Genomic DNA, 12,238 nt, shown 5'->3' on the forward strand with positions numbered 1-12,238 from the left:
TTTGCGGGGCTGCGCGGGGTCTTCTGGGGAGCAGATCCCTGGAGGAAGCAAAAGGCGCCTGGCTACAGTGCTGGAGAGACAAAGCAGCAGCACGTTGCCGGGAGGAGCGATGCTCGCTGGCCCAAGTGACAGGGGCACGCGAAGGGCAGTGAAGCCCCGCACGGAGCAGGGCAGGAGGCGTTGCGCGAGGCGGCCGGACCAGCAACGCGCGGGGCTCGCAGGAGAGGAGCACCCCAGCCCCAGCCCGGGGGCAGGCGGCGCGGGGGCAGCTCCTCGGGGTTTCGGTCCCTGGTCGCACAGGTGTTTGCTTCAAGGGCTGCATTGCATCATGCCACAAATCCAATATTAGGAATCTGACTGCATTTGAGGTCTAATTGATCTTCTGATGACTTTTTAAGCATCTGGTAAGAGGGGACAGCTTTCCCAACAGCAAAATTTACACCAAACTGATCTTGATTTGAATAATAAGCATTCAATCCTTGTTTGGTAAATATACCCCATGTTAATGGTGCTTAATGGTGCCTGTAATTGGTGTCTAAAGTTATTTAAAAGTAAATTTACTAGAAAATAATTAGCAATTTTATAGTTGACTACTTCCTAATTTTGTTGATAAAAGTTTTTCGCCAGGTTTTATCAGATGACACAATAGGGATGTGCTATGAAATAGCTTTTTTTTTTTTCAAACTAGCAGAAAATTGTGCACAGAAAATAAGATTAAAAAAAATGTTCCCCCTAATTTCTTGGCCTGGCAGCCAGCCCTCTCTCTCCTTTTATTATCCACTGATTTATCCTTAATGATCAGCGAGTAAAACATCCCAGGCATTGCTTGGGGATTTGTTCTTTGTGACCTTGGGGGATGCACCCTGAGCTGTGAGGAAAGCTGTCCCCATCATAAGGACACGTCCTGCTGTCCCCCATCAGAGGGACAAGCCTGCTGTCCCCAGCCTGCAGAGGAAAGCACAGGTTGCGCTGTCTGTGGGTCCCTGGCCTGATGCCATGCACAGCATCTCTGGGGCTGCTGCCCATCGGGCTGGAACCCCCCCCCCCGATGCCTGGGACCCTGCAGGTCAGGTGCAGGCCAGGGTGGTCCTGCTCCTGGTCCTGGTCTGGTTGTGGTCCCGGCTACGGCATGCGCCTCCCCCCAGCCCTTTGGCCCCAACGGGGCTGCGTCCTGCGCAGCGGGCCAGGGTGGCCGCTCGGGCTGGCCAGGCAGCTGGCTGGTCACTGCGGCTGGGGCTCTGCTGCTGGAGGGGTGTTGGTGCGGCTGGGGGGCGGTGGGCAGCGCGCGGGAGAAATGGCGCAGAGAAATGCGGCTGCTACAGCGTTTTATTGTTTAGTGCTTGGGTTCAAGTGTTCAGTTCAGGATTTCCATATTGTTCAGGTACAGGGTGACACTGACAGACAGAGACACGTTTGGGAGGAGGCGACAGCACAGTTTGGTTTCAGAAGAGACCAACTCTCCGTTTCCAGTCTCTGAACCATAAAGTACCAGCTTTTCCAGAACAATGAATCACCCAGTCTGTGTATAAAATTAAATATAATTTATGCTTTGCTAATTGAAATCAAATACAAAATTCAATTTCCTGTGTATTCTAATGCTGACATTTGAATAGTTTAAAAAAAAAAAAAGTGTTATTAACCTGACTCCCTCTCGTTGGGCAGGCCACTCTCCAGCCAGATAGAAAATAATTCCCTTGTCGAGCCCTTGCGTTAGCGCACCAGACACAGGGTGCGCTGCACAAAACAGGATAAACCCTCCCAGTGCCCCCAGCCCGCCCCAGGGTGGCTGGTGCATCCCCATCTCCCCCAGCGCCGAGACGCCAGTGGCACTGCGGGGGTGTGCGGGGACGGGGGTCCTGTCCCGCCACGTTGGGGTGGCTGGTGTCCATGGGGCAGCCGCTTGACCAGGGCCTCCTCTCCTGCCGGGCACGCGGCAACTCCTCCGGAGCTGGAGATGGCGGCCGATATAAAAAATAAACCTCTGAATGTACGGCAGAAAGAACGGGAGCAAGTCAGGGATGGGGGGTGAGGCACGGGCAGGCGCACACCTCCAGCCAGCCCCGCTTCTGTAACCCGTAGGGGGGTCTCTCCTGGGGGCTGGCCTGGCTGCACCCTGCTCCGGGACCCCTCCTCCAGGCCTTGTTCCAGCTGCAGGGCTGAGCGCTGGGCACGGCTCTGCTGCGTCCCAGTGCGGGACGGGCGCTTCTGCCCAGCCCAGCCGCATGCCAAGCCTTCCCTGCCGGAGTGCTTCGCTGCGTTGTAACTGTCAGACAAAGACGCAGTTTCAGGTCTCCTGTCCTCCAGTAGTGGGCACGATGTGAAGAGCGGTGGTGGCTTGGTGGCAGTGGGGGACCAGAGGCTCTTCTCAGGAGAAGCTGGCCAGAGCCACCCAGGGAGACACCGGGCAGCGCTGGGGCAGGCAGGGAGACCTGCGGGGTGGGGGTCCTCGCAGGGTCTTTCAAGCTCAAGGAGACCTTGCCTGGAGAAAAACTGCTCCTGGTTAAGCTGTAGATGGGGGTTGAGAGAGTCGATGCACAGTCCCACACCGACAGCCCCAACCAGCACGGTCAGGTGCAGCTGCCAGCCTGCCGGGTCCTGGTGGCACCATGAGCTGGGATGGGCTGTGAAACCCAGAGCAGGCTCAGCCTGTTACCCAACCAAACAGCGCTTGCGCGTGGTTAGCTGGGTCAGGAGGGGCCTCCTGCCACCTCCATCAGAATAGAGTCCTGGTCCTCCCAAGGTGGTTGGTTCCACACAGCACCTCTGCTTTCAAAGAGCTGAGGAGCTGGCACCCCAAGGGACAGGGACGCAGCCATGCTGCACCCCGCCGGCATCCTCACCACTCGTCAGAACAAGGAAAGCGGCCAGCAATGTTTGAGTGCCCTTAGAAATCACCCATGCGAAGGGAATGGTTCAGCAACCACAGCTCTGCTCTTTTCCTGTTCTTCCCTGGCAGTGTTTTTCTCTCCCGAATGAAGACAGAACCCGTGCAGCTGTGTCTGGCGCTGCTGTCCTGCTCTCCGCTGGTTCCAGCGCGCATCTCTCATCACCTTGCTGGAGGATCCGGTTGGGATACGGGTTTACTCTACAGTTTCTACCAGGATTTGCAAGTTTGGTTGACTTGGTCGTTTCCACTAGAAAGCGTACATCTTTTGTGCAGAGCAGTGCTCGCCCTGGGAATTAATTGCTTTTTTGTAATTCTGAAGTAAAGACAAAGGCTGTGTCCTCATCTTGCAGACCTGGTGGTCGACAACAAGCAGCAGAGATCTCGTTTTCAAGGTGCTAATGAAGGGCAGTGCCGGGGCCCTGATCGTCAGCCCTGTCTGGACCCTAGGCTGGGGCTGGCCCTCACACCTCTGCCCTGCGCTCCCCGCTCGGTTCCCAACAGCAACACCTGGCTCCACGCCACGGAGCAGGGAACGGCACGGCCTTGCCGGGAGGCGCCACACAGGCACGCGTGGCTCCTCACCACGGCTTGGCAGCCTGGCTGGGCAGTGAGAGCCCAGCTCGCCCCGAGCAGGTGCCTCGGCATGGTCGTTGGTGGCTCCCAGGAGGAGCGGGGGGCCCGGGGAGGCCCCAGTTCTGGTCTCACTGAGCATCCCCCACAGCAGGGATGACCCTCTTCCAGCAGTGGGGTTACACCCGTCTGTCGGAGGAGAGTTGGGCCCGGGTGTCTCGTGGCACTTGGTAAATACTAGTTTTAGTGCAACAAGTGATTGACAGGTCTGGTGCAAATGACGTTTCTGTACATAGTTCTTTGCAGCATGACTGGCTTTATTCCTTTCACAGACAAATACCAGTGTGCATGTGAACGCACGTGTCCTGAATTTACCAGAGCTGCTGCTGCTGTTCGGGCAAAGCTGAAGGCCAGGGGCAGGAGAAATCAAATCTATTGATTTGTCTCAGTGCTGCTGGGTTTTGTGAGCCACCCTCCTGCTCAGCTAGCCGTGGCGGGAGGTGCTGGCCCTGCCCGCCTGGCTGCGAGGGCGACGCCAGCAGCCAAGTGTGGACACGAGGCATCCCATCCCCCCCGAGGGGCTCCTCTCCCTCCCCTTCTCCTCCTCCCATCTGCCCCCCGAGCCCTCATTGTCACGGGGGGGGAGAGCCCAAGGTGACGTGCCACTGAGGTTTTGGAGCTGGAAATGCAGGGCGGCTTTGGCTGTAACCCTGGCAGCGCAAGAGTCTTGCGCCCGCAAGGCTGAGCCTCCAGCCCCGGGTGAGGTTTGGGTCTCTAACAATGACACGCATCGCAAAAGAAAAAGGCTTTTTTCCTGGTTTCATGGTTCTACTTATCACTTTCTTCCTGCTCCCACTGGAAATCTTGGCCCGTCATTTGGTAAAACATGACATTGAATGGTTTGTAAAACTTCCTCAGTCTGTGGATGACGTCTGGGTCTATTTTGGGATGAGTTCGACCCTTGGACTTGCCCAAGCACCGGGGAGCACTGCTGTCCTCTGGCTTCTTTAGACAGGGGAACCCCTTGGTTTTGTTAAAATAAAAATGTTTCTCTGTCACCATCCTCTTGAGGCCTAAGAAGTCCTGGACCTTGGCCATTTCCCCAGCTGGGTCAGTGATGAGCCTTTCACCACTGACAAAAAGGATCTGGGAGAGGGGGAAGTACTGGAGCCAGTTCTCCAAGTGCAGGGCATAGATCCCAATGCGAATCGCGCTCCAGGAGGCGTCGATCAGCCCCAGGGTCCGGTTTTTGAAGGCCAGCACCTCAAAGGTGGGGATCTCGGGCTTCTTGGAGAGTGTCTGTGTGTAGTCTGAGATGGCCCGGGTGACCGGGTTCCTCACCACCACAATCAGCTTCGTGTCCTTGGCCATGGAGTGAATGCGTCTGGGCGCCTCGTTGGTCACGAAGTAGCTGGGGGTCTTCTCCATGGTGATCTGGCCGTCCAGCGTCTTGGGCATCACGTTCCTGTGCAGAAGCAGAGGAGGGGTGGTTAGCAAGGGGCCAGGCAGGGGCGCAGACCCCAGTGTCCCTCCTGCCCCACGCAGGTGTTGGTGGGACGCTCAGGAGGAGGGATGCTGCCACATCCGCAGGCCTCGGGGACCAAAGCACTTCTGGCTTTGTTTCTTCTCGCCCGGGACGTGGTGGGCACCTGAAGTGTTAAGTCGGCCTCGGTAACACGTTATACAATGGATCCGCCATAGGCATGTGTAGACAAACGCTAATTGCCAATAAACCTGTACAATACCTGTCTGCTCAGCAAGCCATCTGCTTCCGCTTGCTCAATTAAGCCTATTCACTCCGGAGCCGCGTACAGAGCGGTGCAGTTAGGATTACACCAGACCTCTTTGTTATGATGACATGCTTTTAAATGTCTCAGCTAATAAAACTTAATACAGAATAAGATCCCTTGCTTCTAGTACAATAATTAAATTTATTTACTATCTTGTGCGTGAGAAAGAATGACTTTTCTTTTATCTCTAATTCACATGCTCTGTCAATAATTAATTGCTGCTGGGTTTTGAGCTTCCTGTGCAAGCACTTTTATTAGCCAAAAGGAATTTGCCTACTGGATAAATTAGCATGTGGCAAGACTTTCCTGGATAGCGTATTACCATGGTGTAAAATGAAACTGCAGCAAGATAGCATTTACATCTGAGAAAATGAAGAGGTAAATGTTTGTCCCAGCTGCCCCCGGTTAAAGATCATCATCGCAAGCTGGAAGGCGTTAAATGATGTCCCCTGCGAGAGCACTGCAGCCGCGTTCCCGCCTCCTCAGCCGCCGGGCGCTGGAGAGGCTGCCAGGCAGCGCCACAAGCGGTACCCACCTCCTGCTCCCGCGTGCTGCGGGCAGCCCCAGCCCTGCCACCGTGCCCCCCACCCCGGCGCCCGCTGTGTCATCCGCCTCACCCCTGTCAGCAACGCGTGCGGCACCGCGGCCCCCGCCACCCTTCCCAGAGCCTCTGCACCCAGTGGGCCAGGCGAGACAGCATACGAGGCTGTGGCCCCTGCGCGTGCAGCCATGTCTGCCGGAGCGCTCCGATGCGCGGCTGTCCGTACCCGCAGTCGACGGCTTCAAAGGTTGGACAGGCCGTGTACTGACTGCTTCTTGAGTGTGTGCTAACAGCATTATTATTGTAAGCCTTTCAAATACTCGTGCCTAGGCACACTCACACCAAGCCTGGTTTGTTTAACCTTTTTTTGGCTAATTTGCCCCAAGATTCAGTGCCTGATGCCTGGGAGACAGGAGGAGGGGTGGTCACTGCTCAGGAAGCACTTGTGGCACCGGCCAGGTCTGCAGCAGCCATGGAGGATGGCGATGCTCAGGGTCTTCCAGGATTATCCCAGCTATTTTTAGTACAAACATATGGTGAGGAAACAATGTGAATGGGCTGGAAATGGCTCTGTAAGAGCACCTTGGGCACTGGCGACCGCAGTGATGCTGACGTCAAACTGCCGAGCCCCGGGAAACAACCATTTCAGGAATTACGCAGCTGAGGGCTGCAGGCAGAGGTGGCTGTCAGGCACGGCCCAGCAAGATGTGCCTGTCAGTGTTGCCACCTATTAGTGACTGCTAAACGCACCGGTGTGCTTTGGAACCCCCTGTGATTTGTGTGTTTGCCACCAGTGTCTCCCAGCCGCGGGGCTGTTTTGCCGAGGTGCTGCTGGAGGAGGTGCCAGGTGTTGTGTCACGGCGAGAGCCGAGGCGGGTTTGGTGCTGTCACGGGGCTGCTCGTGCCTCCAGCGGTTTCGGGTGAGGAGGCCAGCGGGTTCCCGTGGCTCCCCCTCCTGCAGTCAGCACCTTTCCTGCTGAAACGTCTCGAGCTGAGTCCTGGCGAGGGGGGGTTCATGGGGAGCTGGGCTGTGATATTGCCGGCTGAGGTTCTGCCCCCCGGCCCAACCTAGCCCCGACCTGGCACAACTCAGGTGCCGTGCTACATCCACCTCGCCAGGCTCCAGCCCTCGGGGCAGCGCCTGGCACTGGAAATCTCTTTGGTGGTGGCTGGAGGCAGTTTCCAGCCTGGCTGGGACGAGCACTGCACACAGACTGAGCCACGGTCCCTGCCCTGAGGACCTGCTGAGGAGCGGGAGCCTGCGCGGAGAGGGGCAGCCAAACAGCCGGAGCCAGCGCCCGCGGCTGTGCTGGGGGCTGCACAGTCGGCCTTGGGGAGCGTGTGGAGGGGGAAGGCAGGGAATGAGACCAGGGCATGCAGGCACTTCCAACCCAGAGACTTTGCCCAGGGCAGTCCCAGAACAGGTTTCTATTGATCCATCAATTACCAAAATCAATGCGTTACTATTCCTTGCTCCACAAAACAGTTATTTATTATCGGTTACAGCCAGTAATGTGTACTGGCTACCCCTTTTAGGGGTTCTACCCCTGGCTAGCTGCAGACCACGTTGTACCCTGCTGCTGCTGTCCTGTGCCAACCCCCGGGGTGCCAGAGTCGAGGACGGCGGTACGGCAGCCGGGTGGTGGCCAGGTCGCTGTCTGACACCGGCCAGTAATGGGAGCCCTGGAGGAGGCCTGGGCGTCTCTGAACCAGCCATGGGCTTACCCTGCCCATGCTCCTTCCCTCCTGATCCCTAGCGCCGCAGCGTTAAAAGTCCTGAAGCAGAATGTTTTAATGTTGCTTCCCAATTTCTGTCAGTAGTGGCAACTCTAGACACCATTAACATGCACAGAGGTGTCCGGTCCCTCCTGCGTCTTGCTAAATTCTGCGCTGAAAGGCGTGAAGCAGCAACAAGCTCCATGGCATCGTCCCTCAGCATTTCTCCTTCATGCCGGCTCTGTAGCCACTGCTGTCCCGCTCTGCCAGGATGGGAGAACGGAGCTCCCTGCCTTCTCCCTTTGGCTCAACCTTCACTTTACACCGACGAAAAGCCCGAAAGGGCTGGCCCAGCTCCGATGCCCGCTCTGCCAGCTCCCCACAGGCATGCTGGAGGTCTCAGCTCCTGGCAGGCTCTCCCAAAACATCCCTTGTTTGCATCCCGTGTTCGATCCTGAGCTGGTAGTGGGTGTGATGCCCCGGGGAGGCTGACCTGGGGCCACTGCTCCGGCTGGGAGCTCGGATCAGTGCTGTGAGACGAGGGTCAAACACGACCCCCGGGACTGCAGTGAGCCCTTGGCGCTGCGGGGAATGGGCAGAGGCAGCGCTGGTTTTTGAGTGAGGTGGCCTGGATAACAAAAGTAGCAGTGTGTAAAAGGCCTTCTGCCTCGCAAATCCCGACGGACTGCCAGGCAGAAATCCCCGTTACCCGTGGTGTTCAGTCACCAGCACGCACGCCGCAGCACCGCACACTTGTTTGTGCCTGTCTGTCTCCTAGCTGACAGGATGCTGCTCTGCAAATAGGTGCCTGTGGTCTCTCAGATTAAACACTCACAGCAAACGGGGCCGGCTGGGCTGCTGCCCCTCACGCTGCCTCTCTGGCTGTGGGTGTTACTGGCGGTACTTGTGCTGCATTTGCTCTGCTCCCCAGACCAGCATCTCCCCTGCACTGGGAGCCATCCGCAGCGCCAGGGATGTCTGGGGAGGTTCCCCAGGACCCACTGCTCGCACAAGCCTTTGTCTGCTTTGTGTTATGGGTCGTGTCTGTGATTTACAGGTTCTTAGATGACAATGTTTCAAAAGAGGTGAAAATTGATCAGAATTCAGAGGCAGCACTGCTGCTGTCCTTCACCCACGCTGTGGCTCCTGCCCACCCCACCGGCGGCAGCGGCTGGGTGACAGCCAGGAGCCGGGTGTCCCCTCCTCCCAGGCACTGCCATGCCCTGGCAAGAGCCCCTTCGTGCACAGGGAGGATGGTCCCCTCTGCTTTAGGGTCAGGGCAAGACGATTCTCTTGCCTTTGATATTACCCTTCCTTAGCTTTCACTTTAAGTGATGGCTTCAATAAGCTGTTGCAAAAAGCTCCTCACACTCCAAGCCTTTTCTCCGCGGTGGGGATGCTTCAGACAATATCCTGGGAGCAAGTTGTGGTGGCTGGTGTTCCAGTATAAAACAAGCACACCAGAGGTTTATAAAAGAAGCACAAACAAACTATTAATTACAAGGGCCCCTTCAGATGATGTTATCGCCATAAACAGGAGACAGGAAACTTCAGAGCTAATAATCTGAAAGGGTTGACACATTTAAGGGCTGTGTTTAATTCCGTGCACAGTAAAGACAAACGGATGGATAGGCTGGCGCTGAGCAGGGACAGCAGGGAAGTAGCCATCAAGCAGAAGAGGAGGAAAAGCAGATTCAGCTTTCGCTGCGCAGGTTTAAGGATAATGCTGGGAGCTGCAGCGTGTCCTCAGACACCCCGGCCCCGCAGAGCACCAGAACTGCCGCAGCTCCGGGGCGCACGCAGAAATGCTTTTTCCCACACTCTGCCTTGTTTCAGAGTTACCTTCTAGGTGCTGCCTTTCGCTCCCTGTGCCCCCACCATGCAAAGGTGGCTGGGAAGGAGGCATGAGCCTGCCAGCCCCAAGAGCCAGCGTGTCCTGCTGCACGCAATAGCTGCTGCCGAGCGCGCAGCAGAGAGAATGCACGGCCTCACTGGCTCCCGTGGCTGAGAATAACAAGGGTGTTAAACCAGAGCCACTGAGCCGACAGAACGCTAACCAGCTCCGTGCACGCGGGCAGGGTGCGATGCTCTGGATCGCTCTCCTCCGGTGGCTGCTGCAGAGCTCTCTGCCGGGCCGGGCCGGGGCTCAGCTCACGGGGAGGACTGCACAGCCTCCTGGACACGCTTCGGCTTTTCTTGCAGCGTGTTTGCCCTGTTGGCGTCAGGCTGGCTGATGAAGAGGCAGCCCTGTGCTGCTGGCCACGCCTGGCATGCCCCCGCAACGCAGCCCAGGAGACAACACGCGGGGACAGGACCAGTCTACTCTTGGCTCTGCCACTGGCCTCCGGCCCCTCCTCTGCCTCCATCGCTCCCTGCCTGGAAGAGAGGAGCAGCGACAAGAAGGCACTCCACCACCCCCCGGCACTGGCGACTGCCTCGCTCCGTCACAGCAATGGGCGACCTTGCTTCACGCCTGCTGGCAGCAGCATCCCTGCGCTGTGCAACATCAAAACGGAACTGTTCTTGCCGTTCCTGGGCTTGGCTTCAGGAACCACCTGGTCCTTCCAGCAGCTGATCAAATGCGCCTATTCTTTCCCTCCTTCCCTTCCCATTCTCCGGTGCCGTGGCCTGCAGGCTGAGGAGGGCCAGGCTGCCCTGTGTGCCCCCAGCACCCCACCACTCCTGCACCCCCCAGCCGGACGGGGCACTTGCTGCCATTGCTTCTTCCAGTGTTTGCCCTGCGCACAAGGGCAGCCCGCAGCCGCTGTGCGGCGATGGCAGCACGTCCGGCCCCCGCCCTCCCTGCGTCCGCAGCGAAGGCCAGCTCTAAGCCCTCATTGGGAAAATGTGCTGTAGTAATTGTTCTTAACTGCTGGCTTCAGACAAGCTCTTTATTTTCAAAGGATACATTTTATAAATTTGCGAATTTGCATGTTGCCAAAATCCCCCTGTGGTTTATTTAAATCCGGATTATCTTGTTTATTCCTTCAGTCACAGCTGTCATTTATCTCTGTGTAGGCAGCTTGTTCACGATGTTGCAGGTTTCCTGCAATCCCACTCAAAAGCAGTCTTTGTTAACTGTATTTTCATGTTCTCAACAAGAGAAAAAAAGTTCACAGCAGCTCCCAGGGCTGGAGAACCACGGAGAAGGATGCGGATTGGGATGGTCGCTATCCGAAGGAGGCAATGTCAGGTGCTGCCACGCTCACCTGCCCGTGGAGCTCATCTCCGCGGCTCCTCAGCGTGGAGCAAACATCTGCTTTTGTCTTCAAAAAGACAAACATGAAGTCATTTTCCTTTTTACTATTAACACATTCCGGTATAATTGCTCGAGCTGTCAACTGTGACCCGCCAGTAATTCAGCAGGCGTGGGACTTGCAAGGGGAGAACAGCACTGCGACGGAGGACTGCGGTACGCGTGAGGAGCAGAACCTATTTGCTGTAAGCCCCCAAGTCAAATCTCTTGTTGAATTTGTTCAAACATAAATTTTCAGCTGAATTTACATAGGTTTAATGTTTTATAATCTTTTTGGTCTGTGAATCTATATTCAAGACTGAGTGCATTAGCTTAGAAATATTGTGCTTAACGCTGAAAATAATTTTAATCTCTCCAAAGTCCAATCCTTTGCACATCACTAAACCTCAGAATCCAATCCCTTCTAATAAGAGACACAAAACTTGCATCTGTCGCTGCCTAATAGATTCATGCTGCTCTAATTCAAATGGCTCGCACATGTCTGTTAAAAACCATTAAACGCAAATTGTAAAGCGCTTTCAGAAAAGCGGGTGCCAGTTCAAGCTGGGGCTAAAGCAAAACAGATCTCCCCCAAGAGACTCACTGACACAGCTTCATGGTTTGGAAGCTGGTGGCTGTGGGAGCAGGGGCTGAACCACCGTCCTCTGTGACTCCAGCCCTGCTCCTGCGGGACTTGGTGCCCAGAGTTACAGGCCGCCTGGGATCGGCGGTGTCCCTCCCCGAGACAAGCAGCTTTCCTTTGTCCCAGTGCAAAGTTCTTCAGTGCCCAAAGAAAACACTCAGACTCACAGAACAGTTCGGGCTGGAAGGGACCTTAAATACCACCCCATCCCAACGCCCTGCCCTGGGCAGGGACACCTCCACCAGACCCACTGCTCACGAGGGGCCGCTGGAGATCGCAAGGACACGTCCTTGCTCTACACCAGTCGTCTTTCCTGCCACGTCCCTGCCGAGCTCGCGGGACACAATGGCTGGAGCCGGGGCAGTGTTGGGAGCGTTGTGTTGCCCTGCAGCAGGGCCAACCGTGCCCCCTCCACTCCGGCCGCCTGCACCGCTCCTGGCCCTCGGCAGGGCCGGCGGGATGGAGAGCGGCCCGGTGTTGCCATACCAACGCAGGTGCGAGCCGGTGTTGAGTAACTGCGAGCTGATCTGATCGGAGAATGGCAGCATCGAGTTGCTGTGGCAACTGAAATGCCAAATTGGAAATTGTGTCAATAGCGAAGTTATCCAAGAGGAGCCAAGCACGCGCAGTGGGGCACGGGCCTGGGCTGCCAGGAGCTGCTGTTCGTGGGCTGGTGAACCAGCCTGGGATGCTGTGGTGGCTCAGCTGCGTCCCCGGTTCCAGCCCTGGGACCTGTTCCGTGGGGTGCAGCTCCCCTGCTCCCTCCTTCCCCCTCCTGCTCCTCCGCCTCTGCTTCCCTGGCAGACACAGCCCGAGGGGTCTGTGCCTCTCATCACAACAAACCCAAAGCACCGGG

The 12,238-nt window shown here is 56.6% G+C and overlaps 1 protein-coding gene across 1 annotated transcript in view; it reads right to left on the minus strand.

Moving 5' to 3' along the window:
- Positions 1-1,308: 1,308 nt before the first annotated feature.
- The window catches only part of HS3ST4 (heparan sulfate-glucosamine 3-sulfotransferase 4), a 57,880-nt gene continuing 46,950 nt past the window's right edge, over positions 1,309-12,238 (minus strand). The window contains exon 2 of the mRNA XM_086759558.1: positions 1,309-4,922. Coding sequence (XP_086615684.1) covers positions 4,286-4,922 — 637 coding nt within the window. The 3' untranslated portion in view covers positions 1,309-4,285. The remainder of the gene's footprint in view (positions 4,923-12,238) is intronic.

This window comes from Chlamydotis macqueenii, chromosome 15 (assembly GCF_036417535.1).
Source record: "Chlamydotis macqueenii isolate bChlMac1 chromosome 15, bChlMac1.mat, whole genome shotgun sequence".
Classification (NCBI taxonomy): Eukaryota; Metazoa; Chordata; class Aves; order Otidiformes; family Otididae; genus Chlamydotis; species Chlamydotis macqueenii.